The sequence below is a fragment of the Staurois parvus genome, unplaced genomic scaffold (assembly GCF_062004578.1).
Source record: "Staurois parvus isolate SC_StPar_1 unplaced genomic scaffold, SC_StPar_1.0 ptg000012l, whole genome shotgun sequence".
Taxonomy (NCBI): domain Eukaryota; kingdom Metazoa; phylum Chordata; class Amphibia; order Anura; family Ranidae; genus Staurois; species Staurois parvus.
The window spans coordinates 8065001-8084860 of NW_028317808.1; the positions used below are offsets into that span (position 1 = coordinate 8065001).

General features: G+C 41.9%; 1 protein-coding gene across 1 annotated transcript in view; it reads left to right on the top strand.

Moving 5' to 3' along the window:
* The window catches only part of LOC149473678 (thioredoxin-like), a 14865-nt gene extending 4847 nt beyond the window's left edge, over window positions 1-10018 (top strand). Inside the window, exons 2-5 of the mRNA XM_089674745.1 lie at window positions 5942-6046; window positions 7794-7853; window positions 9104-9169; window positions 9810-10018. Coding sequence (XP_089530871.1) covers window positions 5942-6046; window positions 7794-7853; window positions 9104-9169; window positions 9810-9872 — 294 coding nt within the window. The 3' untranslated portion in view covers window positions 9873-10018. The remainder of the gene's footprint in view (window positions 1-5941; window positions 6047-7793; window positions 7854-9103; window positions 9170-9809) is intronic.
* The last annotated feature ends 9842 nt before the right edge of the window (window positions 10019-19860 follow it).

A 19860-nucleotide genomic window follows, 5' to 3' on the forward strand; every position in this document is an offset into this window, starting at 1 on the left:
GCTGCTAGGTGACACGGGCCGCCTGTTTCCCGGCAACCGAGGCTGCTAGGTGACACGGGCCGCCTGTTTCCCGGCAACCGAGGCTGCTAGGTGACACGGGCCGCCTGTTTCCCGGCAACCGAGGCTGCTAGGTGACACGGGCCGCCTGTTTCCCGGCAACCGAGGCTGCTAGGTGACACGGGCCGCCTGTTTCCCGGCAACCGAGGCTGCTAGGTGACACGGGCCGCCTGTTTCCCGGCAACCGAGGCTGCTAGGTGACACGGGCCGCCTGTTTCCCGGCAACCGAGGCTGCTAGGTGACACGGGCCGCCTGTTTCCCGGCAACCGAGGCTGCTAGGTGACACGGGCCGCCTGTTTCCCGGCAACCGAGGCTGCTAGGTGACACGGGCCGCCTGTTTCCCGGCAACCGAGGCTGCTAGGTGACACGGGCCGCCTGTTTCCCGGCAACCGAGGCTGCTAGGTGACACGGGCCGCCTGTTTCCCGGCAACCGAGGCTGCTAGGTGACACGGGCCGCCTGTTTCCCGGCAACCGAGGCTGCTAGGTGACACGGGCCGCCTGTTTCCCGGCAACCGAGGCTGCTAGGTGACACGGGCCGCCTGTTTCCCGGCAACCGAGGCTGCTAGGTGACACGGGCCGCCTGTTTCCCGGCAACCGAGGCTGCTAGGTGACACGGGCCGCCTGTTTCCCGGCAACCGAGGCTGCTAGGTGACACGGGCCGCCTGTTTCCCGGCAACCGAGGCTGCTAGGTGACACGGGCCGCCTGTTTCCCGGCAACCGAGGCTGCTAGGTGACACGGGCCGCCTGTTTCCCGGCAACCGAGGCTGCTAGGTGACACGGGCCGCCTGTTTCCCGGCAACCGAGGCTGCTAGGTGACACGGGCCGCCTGTTTCCCGGCAACCGAGGCTGCTAGGTGACACGGGCCGCCTGTTTCCCGGCAACCGAGGCTGCTAGGTGACACGGGCCGCCTGTTTCCCGGCAACCGAGGCTGCTAGGTGACACGGGCCGCCTGTTTCCCGGCAACCGAGGCTGCTAGGTGACACGGGCCGCCTGTTTCCCGGCAACCGAGGCTGCTAGGTGACACGGGCCGCCTGTTTCCCGGCAACCGAGGCTGCTAGGTGACACGGGCCGCCTGTTTCCCGGCAACCGAGGCTGCTAGGTGACACGGGCCGCCTGTTTCTTTACAAGCAAGGACAGTAGGCAGCAGAACACTATCAATAGCTTGTTATCAGCGCAGGTGACTGCAGATTGTTGATATTTACGCATTAGCCAGCGGCAGTCAATTGGGCCCAAGTATACTGTAATGCTGAATGCATGTAAACATTAAACACATGTTACATTCTTAAAGCAAATGGACAGCTAAAACCACAAGATCCTGGTACCAGCCAGATCATTCATTTTATGTGGCGGAATAGTTCTCCTCACTCGAATGAGCCCTAAGGGTTTGTATACATTAGCTTTAGCCTTCTGAAGAGATTCACAGTGAATTTCCTATTAGAGGGCCCTTGACAGGCGGTGAGAAGGCGTTATGTCATTACCTGTTTTAACCCCTAAAAGACCACACCACCTTCCTGCAACCATGTGCAACTTGCGGCATGGCCCTTATTCAGTTGAATGGGTCATGTTCAGTGGGCCCATCAAATGTGATGGGGTTTAATTCTTGCCACAAAGCACTGTGACTGCGACATATGTACACCCCACCCACTGCTTTTGCAGGTTAAGTGGGAGCAGTTGAGGAGAGGTAAATGTGTGAATCAAGTATTTTTACCCCTCCCCCCCCCCCCCCCCCCCCGCCTTGTCTTGGCATTACTTTTAGGGAATAGAGATAGGTAGTGGGCAAGATGCACCTGCCATCTCCCATCTCCCTGCATTCTTGCAGCCATTGAGAAATACTGTGAGAGCTGTGATTGAAATACTGTGAGAGCTGTGATTGGTCACAGCTTGTCACATGGTACAAGGCTGTTGTGAATTGCCTTGTACTATGTGATCTCTGTGATCATTCACAGATTTCCCTTGTGGTAAGCAATGATGTCAGGAAGTGACATCTTGTTTACTAGTATTCATGTGATCATATGATTGGGACCTCACACAGAGGTCCCGTACAGCAGGCACCGGATCGCTGTGCGCGCACGGCACCGGCTGTAAATGCGAGCGCCGTTTGAACGGCAACCCGCTCCTGCACTGCTCCCTTTATGTACATGGGCCAGACGGGAAGTGGTTAAGCCAGCCATACATGGATCACAAATTTGGCTGGTTCAGAAGGGACTAGCCACATTTCAGTCTATGTATGGGCACCCTGGTTGTACAATCTATCAATCTATTGTTCACCTTGTGTACAACAAGCCTATTGGGTTTTTTCCCGACCAATTGCACCACCAGCTATTGCTGGCAGCACTAATTGTGTTCTGCTGGCAGGGAAGGCTACCCTCTGGCAGAACACTGGCACTGCGAGAGAGATTCCCCCATCAACACTGACTGTGGTGCAATAATTGAGCAATGTGCTTTCCTTCAACCTGCGGTGGAAGAAAATTGCATAATCTATGGCCTGCCTTATATGGATGACATTACACATAGCTTTATGGGTATGCTGTATCATCATGACATGGCTAGCCGCCTTTAGTCTTTACGAAATAAAGTCCAAATAATTGTGAGTGTATTAAATGAAGATGTTATGCACTCAAATTTCTATGTACTGTATTCTCACAGTACTGACTACAGGTCAGCAAGGATGGATAAATGGATGTGTGGGCTCTGCAATCAGAAAGGACATGGTAAAGGGGCACTTTTACCAGTTTTGAGTGGAGTAGTAAGTATACCAGTTTTGAGTGGAGTAGTAAGTAATCCTAATTTACTGAAACTCCAGGTTTAGGTAAATCAGGCCAGAACTGCACGGGCTGCAGAATATCCGGCTGTGTAATATCTTACATTATGAACAATGCCATTTGATAAATGATATTTAGAGTCCTGCAGAATACATGCATGTTGAAAGCGTGTATAGCGCTGCAGTGCTTAATATTGCTTTACAACGGTTGTGTACCTAGTACTGTGATTTAATATTGTTGGGGTCTATATATATATATTATCTGTCTTGCTGGTGTACTGAGCCTTTCGCTGCTCTGTATACTGTAGTTTCCTATTGAATCAACCAAAACATATTCTATGTTGACTCCACCCAGCTTCACCAAAGTCAATTGTCAATCCACTTTTGTTGAAGGAGCCAGGCAGAAAATTCTCAGCTGAATAGCACTGAGCCTAATCCGATGCAGGCAGTTTGAATCTGACATGTGCAGGGGGGTACCTAGTTTCTGCACATACACTGGTTTTGCTGCCCACATGCAAAACACCTCTAATAGGGTAGTGAGAAATCTTCCCTGTCTCTGCATATGTGCAGCACTTCCACAGCTCATGCACAGATGGCGCTGAATGGTTCTGCCAGGACCCAAAGGCTGGGCAGAGTCTGTGAGCTCATCTGCACATGTGTGTCATAATGGTGACATCTAGGGAGCGTAACCACTTAAAGCGGAGTTCCACTCACCCTGTCAAAAAATAAGTCAGCAGCTACAAAAAGTGTAGCTGCTGACTTTTAAAAAAAAAAAAAAAAAAAAAAAAAAAAAAAAAAAACATCCACTTGCCTATCCTGTGGTGTGTCCCCCACAGCCCGTTTCACCGGCCGTCCTGTATTCCAGGAGGCCGGCATCTTCAATGTGGTTTCCCAACTGTGATAGCTTGCAGCTTCACAGCCAGGTACCCATTGCGCATGCACAAGTAGAGCGTTTCATGAATGGTCCTGTAGTCTTCTGGGACCTGTCATGTGTCCCAAAAGATTACAGGGAGGGAGAACAAATTCTGCTCCCCCCCCCCCCCCCCCCCAAAGGTGCTACTCCTTAATGGGGAGCAGTCCTTAAAGTGGAACTTCTGCTTTAAGGAGGCCGACTGAAGTTCCAGTTGAAGCTTTTTCTGGTTGAGGCATCAGACAAGGCTCTGTAAAAACTTTGACTCCTGGCTATTATATGAAGCTGTTTGTGTCGAGTTGGCTGTACACCTCACCCCTAGCCTTAGAAAAACTTTTATTAATCTACTTTACTAGAAAATAAAAATGGGCAACCTAAAATGCATCTTGGTACATTGACGGAGTCCATCGAGTGCTCCATATTTGTTGCTAAGACTGTTGGGTTTAGTGCAATTTCTTGTGCAGCTCTGCATAGAAACCAATAAGCTTCAGGTTTTTAGATTCTGACCCTGAATACATCTTTTGGGTCAGTGACTCAGAGTATTTATAGCTGGACTCTGGATGGGGGGGGGGGGGGGGGGAAACCTTGCAGTGGGTCCCTCTCCCCAATTCATGGGTAAACGGCTCTGTTTGCCAAGGGGATGATGAATTGGGCAATACACTTCCCTTATTCCTTACTACCGCAGGCTTGTTTCTCATCATGCAGCTATTCTCCTGAAGCTTCTTTTCTTCACTGCTCAACTGTACACAGCTCTGGGACCTCATCCCATACATCACAGGACCAGTAGTCCTGCTTTGTACATGAGTGCACTCAGGGCCCACCCACAACCTAGGAGTGTTGGTCAGTAGAATTGATAGCTGGCTGCCGGAGGAACAAAGAATAAGGCAAGTATATCACCTTATTGATCATCCTGTAGGCAGTTAACCCTTGCACTGGAGAAGAGGGTAAAGGGCTTTTCTTCCCTGAATTCAGTTTAAATTGTCAGCACAAAACCAAGGCAGCTAGCAGTTGCAGAAGGACAGTGAAGCCGTGGCAGTCTGTATTTCTCATAAGACCAATTCTCCTTATGAAAATTCCTTTAATTGTTTAGCCTATCATGTATCTAATACTGCCTACAGAGAGAAGGTGGTTTCATCTTGAAATTACTCTTGTGTGATGATTGCATACAAATGCCTAAAGTAAAATCCTTTAATTATAGAGATTAAAACTAGCTAAACCCTAAAAAGAGTTTATATTATAAGTCCAAGATATTGTAAATCTAAATCCATCAGATCAACTACTCTTTAGTAATTGTGCATCACTGGCTTGGTGTGTGTTTTTGATATAGTAAGAGGGAAGGGTTAAAAAAAAAGCCTATTTACGTTAGACGGAAACTAGAAGTGACAAATACTCATTGCTTTCGGTTTCTTAGGGATGATCAGGGCTGTTCCAGTCCTGGGCCATCTCTATGGTCACCCAGCGGAATCACTGGCTCCAGTCCCTGGGGGGGAACCCCTTCCTCCGCCTGTAGAAGCGATCCAGTGGCTTATTAGCCACTAGGATTGCTTTTACATTAAACAACGTTGCTGGCTGGAAAGAAAAAAGAAAAAAATATATGCCTGCAGCATCATCTTGGTTTGGGCAACCACATAATCGTTGTTCTCAGTTCGTAACTGTTAGTCACTGCTCTCTGCTCTGCCCCTCTAGCACTCACTAGAGGGCTGGACAGGGGAGGGGGCAGGAGCAGCTGGCTGAGGCTCTCAACTGCCTTCTGAGAGGCTGACCAAGCTACCGATCAGGCATCTGGGTGAATCCTGACATTTTTGTTGGGGTCCTTGCAGAGCCTGGCGCAGCTCTGTGATGTCAGCCAACAGCTGGCTTTCTATCTTAAAAAAAAAAAAAAAAAGTTATGTAATTTGGGTACAGTGATACATGGCTGAGTAATCATTGTTCAGAGGGTGACAGTGCTGAAATCTGAAAAATGGCCTGAACCAGAAGGGGATGAAACAGTCTGGTCTTGAAGTGGTTAATGATATATCTGCAGTGTGTATGTGTACAATCAATATTACAGCTTGCTTTTGTTGTTGCACAACTACTAACAGTTTTGAGAAGTAACAAACTGGTTGTGTTTTTCATGTAATAGCGTTTAGGGACAGATTGTAACTGCAGAAATGATGTACTAGTAGAAATCTCATATGAAAGGTTTAATTTTTATGATGGTTTTAATTGAACAGAAAGAGTTTTATGATTTATTGGAATCTGCGGGCAATAAACTGGTCGTCGTGGATTTCACTGCAGCATGGTGTGGACCGTGCAGAAGGATTGCTCCCTTATTTGAGGTAAGATGTTCTACATTGTAGAAAGTATTTTGTTTGTCATTGTGATGCGTCAATTCTGTGAAATGTAACCTTGATTTAGGCCTGGTTCACACCCATGCATTTTTTTTTTTTTTTTTTTTTTTTCCTACCAAATATATTACACTTTCTGAACAAATTTGATATGATTTACATTATCAACAAAAACACACAGCAGAGTGCGAGTGATACCATGCTCTAATATTTAGAGGAACATGATGCTGTTACAACAATAAGTATTCCAAAGTTCATGATTTCCCCTATCCTTGTGAACAGGCCAGAAGTGGTGAAACATGTCAAGGAAGGTTGGTTTTTGGGGGAGACATATTGTATGCAATAATTTTTCCTGCCAATCAAATACAGCAACAGGAGCCAAGTCTGGAGTGTGGCTGGCATTCTTTCATGTCTTTTGAAGGATATTCTATTCAACTGATAGGTGCAAATGGCTGCAGCCATGATCCTGGTATCATAATTTGCAGCTGGCGCTGGGCTTTACTGTAAAAGTGGTCAGAGTGGCTCCACAGCTGCCCAATCACTTTTACAGGGTGTGGAAGGGCCCTGGTGCTGTGGGGAGCCCAGGAATGCTATAATTGGTTAGGCTGGCTGCAGACCAAAGGGAGGGAAAAAAAAAATCTGTTCGTTCCCCATCTCTGACAAATGAAGTCGAAAGCAAGGTGTATTATGTAACCTCTGGTTTAAGTTACCTAGCAGTTATCAGCTGGGCAAGCATCTGGTCAAACCAATCCTGGTTTATTCAGATGCTTTTGAGAGCAGAGGAGAGATCAGGGGTCCCTTTTGAGATCCTTCAAAGACCACCTGACACTGCAGGCGCTATTATTATTATTATATCGAGTTTATATAGCGCCAAAGGGTTTGCTCAGCACTGTACAATAGAGGGGGGGACAATACATGAAACAGAACAGCAACAACAAACAGCACACGAGGGGTTAGAGGGCCCTACTCTTTCGAGCTTACAATCTAGGAGATTCTAGGAGAATCTATCACAAGGGATGTTGTTTATCCTGTATAACAAGAAAGGTGATAGAAAATAAAACCTTTTAAAGAAACAATGTGTAAAAAAACAAACAAAAAAAAACCCATTAAATACAAATAAATGTGCAGGTCCTGCATGCAATTATAATAGGTGATTGCACCACACATGTGAGGTATCACCACAAATGTTTGAGTGTAAGCAAATATCCTAGCACCAGAGCTCGTGTTTAACTCTAGAAACCTTTACAGGTTACCAGTTAAAGGAACGCCTATGGAGAGTTTTAGGTACTGTAGTTTGTTGCCATTTCATGGGCATGCAAAACTTTAAATCTTGACATGTTTGGTATCTGTTTACTCGGTGCAACATCTTTTATTGTATTCTACCAAAAAAATGGGTATTGTGTTTGTGTGCACAAAGATGCATTTTTTTTTTTTTCCTGAAAATTTTGCATTTGAGAAATGGCTGTGCTAATATATTGAGACCCAACAAATTGCAGCACTCGCCTTTTTTATTTTCTAGGGCCTTTGCTTTCAGAAAATATATAATGTTCAGGGGTTCTGAGTAATTTTCTACCAGAAAACAAAATGCTAGTTTTAACATGAGAGAAATGTTAGAATTGGCCTGAACTGGAATTGGTTAAGGGCTTATGGAGGTCTATAGCATAAACTGTTTAGTTTAGGCATAGAAGCTCAATCTATATTTAAAAACCTGTTTTTTGTTTTTTTTTCTCTTTCTCAGGAACTTTGCAAAACACATGCTGATGTATGCTTTTGTAAAGTAGACGTGGATGACGTATCAGTAAGTTGCATGAATTTGAACCCATATAATACTTCCCTGTAGTGTGTGTTCTGTACTCTGTACCAGTGCTCGGGTAATTGGGATTTTTATTTATTTTTTTTTTGGTTCTCAAATCTATAGGCTACAAAATCTTGAACCAAAGCTGTTCCTGAAATCCCTAGCTTAGTTGCACCTACACAATCTAATTACCTCCTAAAGTATATGGGGGGAAATTTATAAGCAGGTAGGTTCTTCGTATTTCAGAAGAGACATGCAATGTCTCTTTTGCAATACAATTATTGTACCTGCCTGTTCAGTCCTCTGCAGAATAGACAGTGAACTGTGCATGTGCAGCACCATTTACATTTCCGGCATGGGGTCTGCATGTTGGGGGTGAATGACGTTGCACCAGCCAGTCAAGACTGTTGAAAGCCAGAACCCAGAAGTAGCTTTGTAGAAGATGCTGGCAAAGAAACTGGCAGGCATCAGATGCTGGGTGATCAGAGTAAGCATTCTTTACGTTTCTTGTTAAGAGCAGGAGCATACAAGCAAGTTTTTGAGTAGCTCAATAATTCTACTAAAATTGCTAGCAATTTAAAAAAGTGCAGGATTAAAAAAAAAAAAAAAAAAGCCTACATACTTGCCTAGATGGTTGCAGCATCAATCTAAGCTGCAGCTGTCTCCTGCCAATTCTACACAGAGAACTAAGTGATCAAACACCACTAATCTGAGTTCTTGGGTCCACTCTGAGCACAGAGCAGGGACTATCAGTCTCTGCTCTGTGCTCAGCCCCTCCGATGCTCACTAGAGTACCAGACTTTGGAGGGAGCAGCTGGCTCAGGCAGAAACAGAACAAACTTCAAGCAGAACAACCTAACTTGACCAGTCTGCATGCATGCATAACCTTTTGAAGGGCACGTTTTTTTTGATACTTGACCTGTAATAACAAAAAGAGAACAAGGTGTTATTTTGTTGTGTTTTTATTGGAGTGACAAACGCACACAAAAAATTAACTGTTTTTGGCTGCTATCTGTCAAAAGAGACCTAGATTATTATACCCTCAGCTTGGGGCATCCTGGGGGAACGTTAATCTAAAGAAGGATGGGAAAGGGTTATGAATACAATATATTTTTGTACATTTTATGGAATCCTGTTGCTTTCATGGTCCTTCCTTTTTTTTTTTTTTTTTTTTTTTTTCCCTCTTACCTTTCGTTCGTATCTGCAACAATATCACATATGGCTCTTGATATCCTTCTTTCTTTTTTATGCAGGAGTTATCAGAATCATGTGGCGTCAAAGCCATGCCTACTTTTCAGTTTTACAAAAACAAAGAAAAGGTAAGTTACAAACCTGCTATCCATTTGTATAATTTTTTTTTTTCCTGTTATATGTATTCCAAACAGTAATGACAGCTAGTCATGTATGGATGTAAAGTGCAGCTTTTTGCTAGGGTGGGGTACTTCTATTTAAGCACTCTATGATTTATAGGGTTTGTTTGTTTTTTATAAAGGGTTAGTATACTTTTTCATTGTGTGGTATACCTAGTTCTTTTAGGTCATGGATACTTTCCACATTCTCTTTTGAATAAAACATCCCAACAGAGGGATCATGATCTTCTTCTTGATATCCAACTCTTGGCTAATATATAAATCTATATAATCTCCAGCTCTGGCTGCAGTAGTCATCTCTGGCATTATATACTGAAGTACCTCTACTCTACGACAATATGTCCTCAGTCAGAAGACTGAGAAAATACTGAAAGTGCAAGGTGGCTTGTACTCCTGGTGTAACTATGCAGAAAGCAATGCTCAAAAAAAGGCACATACGGTGCATCTGGCCATGACCTATTTTATTTTAATTTTCTTGACAGGATTATGATTGGTGTGTTTCGGTATAATTCTTTAGAATACAGAACTGTATGAGTATTAAAAGGCACTGTAAGGATAAAATAAACATCATTTTCCATTACTCTTATAGGTTGCGGAATTTTGTGGTGCAGATGAGGCCAAGCTTAAGGAAACCATTGCCAAGCTGAAATGAGAGGAGCGTGTGGAACTACTAAAATCTGCCCAAATGTAAAAGACCATCCTCCCCATTTAGTTTTTTTGATATCTTATTGGGTTTTTGATATGTAAATACAAAGTACAATGCAAAACAAATAAACAATAAACAGTTGAGTACATGAACCTTCTTGTGTTTTTTTTGTAATGATGTTTTAGGAAAGCAAAAGTATCAAGTCATTGTCTAAGGAACATGCATGAACAACACCAATTCCACAAAAGTTGGGATTCTGTGTAAAATCTATATAAAAATGGTACACAATGATTTTGAAAATCTCATAAACCCATATTTTATTCACAATAGAAAACAACATGTCAAATATTTAAACTGAGAAAATGTACAATTTTAAGAAAAAAAAAAATAAGGTTTTGAAATTGGTGGCAGCAATTATGCATTAATGTGACTCCATACCATCAGAGATGCAAGCCTTTGAACTGAGCGCTGACCAAGCTGGAAAGTCTTACTCCTCTTAGTCCAGAGGATGCAGCACCCTTGGTTGCCAAAACGAATGTAACATTTCGATTCCTCTGATTACAGCACCATTTTCCACTTTGCAACAGACTTCTTTTAAATGAGCTTTGGCCCAAAGAAGACGGCTGTATTTCTGGATCATGTTCAGATATGACTTCTTCTTTGCCTGAGATAACTTTAACTTTTTTTTTTTTGGGAAGTATTCATGAACCCACACAGTGATGTCAGAGGACCAGAAGATCAAGGATATACAATATTGCATTTTGGCCTTGTCGTTTGCACTTTACACTCGCCAACATCCAGTCTGCTAAAATCAAAAATTAAAAAGGGAAGGGGATTCCCCCCCCCCCCCCCCCCCCTGTCTAGGGGGATTAGAGAGCTGTCTGGTATAAATGGACAGTGGAGTCAGTTTACACCCGACTGCTCATACAGCAGTGTGGGCTTGGTCTGTCTGCTCTGCATATACTGAGTGGACACAAACCTGTCATCCACCTGCTCTTTCTGATCAGCAGGGGGATCGGTGCACAGATCCCCTGTGGATATAATCAGATTCTGCCCTGTATGAAAGGTGCCTAATGTGGTGGCCAAAACTAGTGATCTGAAAATAAGGGAATGCCTAAATTGACCAGGTGTTTCCACTCCTCAATGGATGGAACGAGGGGGGTACAGAGTATATAGGTTTTTGGGATAGAAATTATTATTTCATGGGATTGAGTTGTGATATCCACCATGCCCAATAAGCTATATTTAGGGCAAAAGTTATATAACTTTGACCAGTAGTGTTGTTCATATAGCGACAGGTCCACAATGAGTGAAAAAAATTGGCAACTCTGCCATAAAACAAAATGGCGTGAGTTGTAAATTCAGTTTTCAAGAGTATAGTTTTGATTAAACCATTTCAGTTGAATTAATATATGCTTTAAAGGATAAGTTTACCTTTTGACCAAATATTAACTTTTTTTTTTTTTCAGTAAAAAAATAAAATGTGGTTATTTTTTCGCAAGAGTCTAAAGCATTGCACTAGTGATCAGCAAATCGCTGGTGCCATGCACGTCTCCTGCAGACTTGTTAGTATATCTGCTTGCCCGTATGGGATGTAGCAACGTCTGCCTGTACGTCTGTCACAGGAAGGGGTGGCTACAGCATCCCTAAAAAAACAGGTGGAACATGTAGCAAGTTCCAAAGGTGACATTATCTTTTATAGGAACTGTGATAGGCCATGCTTGCTTGATTTTTACAGCACTGTTTAACTTTAACTTGCATTTTTGGATAGGAAGGTGGACTGTGTTCAGTGTGGTGGGGTTTTTTTTTTTTTTTTTTTTTTTTTTTTTTTTTTTTTTTTTTTTTTTAAATCTCTGTAAAGGCTGAACATTCAGGGAGGAAACACTAGGAGAGCAGGAGCCAGCAGTTTTGATACTTACAAACTGCAAGTGCTAGAGTAAGAACTTTAACAATAGTTTAGTGGGGAAATTTTATTCTGCTCAATGTGTTAGGCTAAACACTGAGCTTATTTTTATTTTGGGCATGGTTATAACTCATTTACTATTAGCAAACCTGCTATACGTTTTGCAGAGGGCATATTTCACCTTGAATTGGTAGCTAGAAATAAAATGGAAGTTGCTTCTTTTGGACCCCTGACCATTCCACCATAGTATCTCAAGCTTTGATTTTAGAACACAGGTCCGTCCCTTTTTTTTTTTTTTAATCTTTTATAAAAATTTTCCATTAAAACAAATCATCTTGTACCAATACAATTCACATATACACAAATTCCAATTCAATTATCCTATACCCTTCCACCCCCCCATCCAAATATCGATGCCCATATCCCAAATCCTTCCTTCCAATTCCCCCCCTTAATTTCTGTCTGTAACTATGTTCCTGCCTCCTCTCTCTCTTTCCTTCACTTAACAACCCCCCGCCCCCCCCCCCCGCATATAATTAATCGTACAATCCTAAACGTTCCTTCTTATACTCCCACCGCTTCCAGGTATCTTTTTATATATTTTAAAATCCAACCATCTACTCCACAATTTCCTAATTTTTTTTTTTTTTCCATTTTATCTTCCTCCATATGGTATAAGCTTCTCCCATCCTGTTTTTTATATTCAACTCTAAACAGTCTTTTATTTTTGGGGGCTCTGGGGCTTGACAGAACTTGGGAATATGGCCCTTAGCTGCACTAATTAGATAGTATAGTAACCTGTTTTTATATACTTTCGCTGATGATTTAGATATGTAAAATAAACACACAGGTCCTTTTTGTATGGTGGTCCCAAGTGTCTCCTGAAGATACTGGATTATTTCCTGCCAATACTCTTTTATTTTAGGACATTCCCACTAAAAAGTGCCATTGTTCTTCTTTTTTTTTTTTTTCCCACAGCCTCTCCAACATAAAGCTGAAACATCTACTTGTTTATGTGCCAGACTCGATGTAATCTACCATCTCGGCAAACATTTCTAATTCATTTCAACAGTGCTCATATCAGGGGCGGACTGACAACTCATGGGGCCCCTGTGTCCTTGCCCAAACTCACAAAAGCCTATGAAAAAGGTACCAGGGGCATCTCATGGGGCCCCCTACTGACCCCGGGCCCTTGGGCAGTGCCCGAGTTTCCAAATGGTCAGTCTGCCCCTGGCTCATATTCATTACCTCATGTGTTAATTTAAATATCTTATTCTTTTATTGCTCATTCAGTTCTGTTCCCAGCTCCGTTTCCTATTTCTCTAAGAACATGGGAGGATCCGCTCCTTCTAAATCAATAAGGATTTTGTAAATCCTAGAGGTAGCATGTTTTTGTGTTGTATTTACACTCAACAGTTTTTCAAAAGAATGCAGATCCTCCAGCATCCTCAGTGGTTGTGGGAGCATTGAAACAAAATTACCTAACTGATAGTACTGCCACTCGTCTAATGTAAAAACAATAAATCCTTTTTTTCCTCTTTAATTGTAGGAAAGTGCACACTAACCCCCCCCCCCCCCTTTTTTTTTTTTTTTTTTTTTTTTTTTTTTTTCTCCCCCCCCCCCCCCCCCCCCCCCATTATATCCTTCAAACGTGCATTTTTATCTTTAGTCTATTTTCCGGAAATATTATCCTTCCCTGGAGGAAAGTACTCCGTTCCCTCCAACGGAATTAATTTTGAATTTATATTTCCATACCTTTTTATTGCTTGTGTATAATGTCCCACACTTTAAAAGTTTCCTTGTCAAAGAACTAGTACTCACATCTAATATATGAAAATGATGTGGTATTCAGATAATCTTCTCCAATGTACCTTACTCATAGTCTTTCTTATTTACCCAACATTTCCCTTGTGAATTATATGTTCAATCCACAATTTGTGATAATATCACAGATTAAATATTTCCTAAAATTAGGCAGATTCAATCCCCTGTTCCTTTTTGCCCTACACAGTACCTCATATTTAATTCTGTTTCTTATTTACCCATATAAACTTAAGTATCGTGTCCTTTATTATCTCAAAGAAAAATCCTGGTAAATTCAATGGAAGCATATGAAACTTATACACTCCCGTTACATATGAAACTCCTCCTGTTAAAAGTCTCCCCAACTCATCCTTTATTTCGTTTGAGTGGAATATAATTAGCCTGGTGTATACCTTTTTTATTGCAGGAGTTAACTTAATTCCCAGATAACCTAATTCCTGTTCCCTCCATGTAAATGGAAAATCTTTTTGTAGAGTTTGCTTCTCTGTCTTTGAAACATTGATGTTCAATATCTCTGACTTTGAGGAGTTTATTTTCAGGTTTGATAGCTCTCCTTACTGTTTTAGTAGTCTCATTAAGTTAGGCAACGTTATTCTAGGATTTATGATATAAAATAACATCATCTTCATACTCTGCCACCTTATGTTCTACGTCACCTAACATTATTCCCGTTATATCCACACATTTTCTTACCATCACTAACACAGGTTCCAGGAATATTACAAATAACAAAGGAGAGATAGCGTGTCAAAAATAAATCCACAATCAACCCTGTCAAAAGCTTTTTTAGCGTCGATCGACAAGATTGTCTGCAGCTTCTCTTTGCTCTTTGTAAAAGGAACAATGCCATTGTCCCTCCCTTCTCTGCCAGGAATGATTCCCACCTGATCCATGTGTATCCACTCCACCATCAGCTCCTTCCGTCTAGTTTCCAATACCTTTTTAGCATATCATTTTGTCTATATTTAATAAAGATATGGACCTATAACTGGCACACTGTGAGCTATCCTTCCCTTCTTTTAGTATAATTATTATAAATGCTTGCAATGATTCTTCCCTCATTCTCAACCCCTCTCCTACCGCATTCATATATGTACACATTTTAGGGGCTAGAAGATCTTTAAATTTATTATAGTAACCTAGAGTATACCTGTTGGGGCCTGGGCTCTTTCCTGCTGCCATATTTTTCAGGGCCAGGGTTTTTTCCTCCGGGGTAATTCTCTTTAGGGCCTCTCAACTTTCTTCTGTTCTTCTTGGCATTCCCGTCTCATTTAATATTTGCCTTTCTTGTCCTTTCATCCTTTCTTTTTTTTTTTCACATCATACAACCTGCTGTAATATTTTTGAAACGTAGTAGTGATATCTGTGGTGGAATATACCATTTCTCCTTTTCCATTTTTATATTTTTCTATATAATTTTTAGAATTCTTTTCCTTTAATCTCAGATGTTTTCCTGGCCTGTTCTTCCACTGATATCTTTCCTTTTGATACCCTATTAACCACCTCCTGCCCGCCATATAGTACAATGATGAGCGCAAGGCGGTTCTCTCGTTCTGGGAGGGAGTCCTATGACGTCCTCCCATTCTAACCGCGCATGCGCGGCTTCGGGAGCATGCGGCGGTGCGCTGTGCCCCTTGGACACCGATCAACGGAAAGAGCCGACGATGTCGGCTCGGTCATGTGCCCATCCGTGCCACCTACCAGTGCCTCCTCATCAGTGTCCATCAATGCAGCCTCATTAGCGCACATCCAGTGAAGGAGAAAAATCACTTATTTACAAAATTTTATAACAAAAACTAAGAAAAAAACTTTCAGTGGTTTTTCATTTGTGTAAGAAAAAATAAAAAAACCCAGAGGTGATTAAATACAACCAAAATAAAGTTCTATCTGTCACAAAAAATTATTTTATATGGGTACAGTGTCGCATGACCGTGCAATTGTCCTTCAAAGTGCAACAGCACTGAAAGCTGGAAATTGGCCTGGGCAGGAAGGGGGTATAAGTGCCCTGTAGGCTAGTGGTTAAATATCTTCCTTGATTCCTGTTCCATTAGGTCCATTAGGTCTTTTAGTTCCTCTCTTTTAAGAATTATCCTCTGATGTATATCCACACCCATCTTCTTTTTATGCGACTTCTAATTTTTTAAAGCTCCTCCCTCACCCTAATTTTTTTTTTCTGCCCCTATTGAGATCAGTTTTCCCCTAATATATGCTTTGTGAGCTTCCCATATTGTGGCCACTGAAACCTTCTCAGTCTCATTAAACTCGTGCCTTAACCTTTTCTCTGTTTCAGGATCTTGTATAAGCATCTGCCATATTTTTCACTCCATAAGATGCACCCCCCCTCCCCCCCCCTCAAAACTGTGGGAATATGTCTGTGCATCTTATGGAGCGGCCACACCGGTATTCCCACCGCCGTGTTAGAATACCAGCCTGGCCGCTCGGCTCTACTGTAAAGAAGAACCCACTCATCCGTCCTATCTGTTCCTTGGTCCAGCGGTGTCCTGCTTCCATCTGCCGGCTTCTCTCCCTCGTGCCGGCATCTTCAGTGTGGGCACCCGGCTGTGACAGCTTGCGGCTTCACAGCCGGGTGCCCACTGAGCATGCACGAGAAGCACTGCACTTTGTGAATGGCCCCATAGTCTTGTGGGACCTGTCAAGTGTCCCACAAGACTACAGGGGGAGGGGGGTGGGGGAGGACAACTCCGCGGAAGTGGGTACCTGTCAAACTCTGGTACTATGTCCGCGGTCTCTGGTCATCTCCTGTACTGTGTCCGCGGTCTCTGGTCATCTCCTGTACTGTGTCCGCGGTCTCTGGTCATCTCCTGTACTGTGTCCGCGGTCTCTGGTCATCTCCTGTACTGTGTCTGCAGTCTCTGATCATCTCCTTTACTATGTCCGCAGTCACTGGTCATTTTTTGTTTCTCTTGCTTTCCTCCTCTAAAATCTAGGTGCGTCTTATGGAGCAAAAAATATGGTAATTTTTTTCTAGATATTTTATTCTGCTCCCCTCCTACCCGTAGTCTCATTGTGACAGGAGCATGATCGGAAATAGACATAACCTCTATACTGGAGCTAACGACTCCAGTTGTCTATGTTCGATCATTATGTAATCCAGCCGTGAATACGATCTATGCACTGAAGAGAAGAAGGTGTAGTCTCTTTCTCTTGGATGTTTCACTCTCCAAGTGTCAATTAATTGGTATTGATATAGCATCCTCCTCAGCAATTTTAATTTCCTGCCACCCACTCTCTGCATACCTGATGATGTATCCATCTGTGGATCCAAACATAGGTAAAATCTCCTGCCACAACCAGTCTACCCCCTTTTAAATTCAGTAAGTTTTCTTAAGACTCTCTCCACAAATGTTACCAGGTTTTTATTTGGGCAATAAATATTAACTGGTGTACCACAGGTCCTCCTTTTAATCCACTTTGTAAACACATCTGTGCTTACATATGTTTACTGAATAGGTGCACCAAGAAGCTCTGTATCTTGGTTATTGTAAAGGATCATCTGCTGTTCCATCGAAGCTGTGAAGCAACACTGTGGAAGGGAGTCACGGTGGGAAAGGGCAATCTTCAAGAAGAAAGTAAACCAGCCTCCAGTGCACAGATGAATCAGCAATATGCAGCAAATATCTTTAGATTGGTATAACTAGCTGTTAATCCTGGGACTGTCAAACTGATTAATTTATCATTAATCTTTAAAGTGTTCCTAAACCCATGATCCCGCATTCACTATACCTGGACTCTCACGGTACACAGAACATGGAAATGCAATTACTTTAGTAAATATAAACTGATAAATACCTTTCCTTATCAGCAGTATAGAGCAGTCTTGTGACTTCTATCATTGTCCAGCAGAGCACTGGTTAATCTTGTAGGAGGTGTTTTCTTTCTCCTATGACTGTCCTATGAGTCTGCATGACCCCTGATCCTTTGTCTGGACTGTGCTGATCACATGCACCCTCCCAAAGAAAAAGAAACTCTCTAGAAATACGCACTAAACTGAGCATGTGCACAGTGACTCCTAGAGCTTTGTATCATCAGCAGATGGATAGGGAACAGTAGAAGGGCAGGATCAGAGAACACAGGATCAAGCAGCCTTTTTACACAATGCAAAGGAAAGGCTTAACCACTTAGGTTCCACAGTGAGGATAGCAAGCATGCTTTAGTGCATATACAGACTGATTTTACTGTTGTGGGTTAGTAACACTTTAATTGTTCCCTTAGTGAAAATATTACCAGCTCTAAATGAGAATATTTTGAAGAGATCTGAATTTTGACACTAATAATAAAAACATCATTTTGCATGAGTGCAGTATCTGCCATCACAAGACCATTCATATGTGAAAAAGTGTATTCATTTTTGTTGCCTTGCTTTAAAATATACACAAAACTAAATATAAAAGTTTTGATTTTATTTAAAAAAAAAATAGCCTTGCCATGCTTTGTTCCAAAAATCATAATTTTAGTGGCTCAAAACTCCAGAATAAATTAGCAGTTTTTGTCCACAGTACCATTAGGGTTTTTTGATGTCACTGGTATTTCAGCTAACAATGGCCAACGCAAAGATATTTTTGAATTTATTTTTGTTTGAATATAGAAAAAAAATGGAAGAAGACACAAAACAACCCCCTTTCTGTCCCTGAATATATATAATATATATTTATGTATGTATTTATTTATTTATTTTACTGTCAATGTGTGAAATAGGGCATTTTGCCCATCCTGCTATACCAATAGATAATTTCACTTCGCTATAATTTTGGAGGTCCCATAATCCAGGATCAGTCACCTTTTGAAGTTCTTTCGATCTCCCACTCCTTTTTTTTCTTACTCCACTGGCTCTTCCGCAGGGATGATTTACGATAAGTTCCATGTATTTCTTGGTTTGACTATATACTTTGTGTATTTCAAACGTCATTATCTCTTTCGATGTGAGGCAATGGGTGTATAGTCCTTCATCTGTTCCTTACGCTGATTTATCAACTAGATACGGTTGATGTTTTTGTTTTCTCCTTTTTTGACATGTCCGTTACATTTGTCACCATTTACAGGTATGTTTTTTTTTTTTCTGTGCATGACTGCCACTGACTGTTACTGTTTATTGGTAAATCTTTGTTTGTACACCTGACAGCAGTTGCATTTGCATTTTCTAAAATCAAAATTATTCAATAAAAATTTACTGAAAGGAAATGGAGCATTGTATAGAATGCCTAAGAAATCTATAGAATTCCAAAAATGGGATGTCAACAGATGAAACTCTTAATATTTCACTTATTCTATACAATCCCAAAAGCCAAACCGGCAACATAGAAAATACAAGCCTCCTTTGTTGGAGCAAGTACGTCAGTACCGTGTTTATTCAATAAAAATGTATTGAAAGGAAATAAGGCATTGTACAGAATTCCAAAAATGGAATGTCATCAGATGAAACTCTTAATATTTCACTTATTCTATACAATGCCAAAGGCAAACTGGCAACATAGAAAATACTAGCCTTCCTTGTTGCAACAAGTAAGTCAGTACTGTTTTTCGTATTTTTTTTTTTAGTAAGTTATGTACTTCATTTTGTATTTCTGCTTTCTTTTTCATATAGGTCTGTTTTTCAATAAATACTTTTTCATGACTCTTATAATAATATGCATAAATAGTACTTTTTTGTTCTGTATAGTGCAGTGCAGAGGTTAGGACCTGGGGTAGTAAGTGCAGACACTGGAGTGCCAATCAGAATAAGAACACATATATCATGCCATAACATTACTGCATGTACATGGAATCCTACCTTAGAATCTAGCTGGCTACCAGCTAGGGGCGGACTGACCATTTGGAAACTCGGGCACTGCCCGAGGGCCCGGGGTCAGTAGGGGCCCCATGAGATGCCCCTGGTACCTTTTTCATAGGCTTTTTTGAGTTTGGGCAAGGACACAGGGGCCCCATGATCCCCTATTGCCCAGGGACCCCATGAGTTGTCAGTCCGCCCCTGCTACCAGCATATATAATTTCGGAAGTATGCTGTACAATTTTAATTTCCTATCAAAAATAGCATCTGTACAGGTTGTTTCATTTAAGTTAAATTGTATGCAAACCCCAACAAAACAAAACCTCTTTTATTTGCTTCCTTTGAGATGTTAAATACATTTGTTCCATTTATGAAATAATAAATTGATCACTTTACCTTCCACATGATTGATCCTTGTGATAAACTTCCTCCCTGGCATCTTTTCCTCCTCTATTCCTTTTTTCTTTCTCTTATTTATCTTT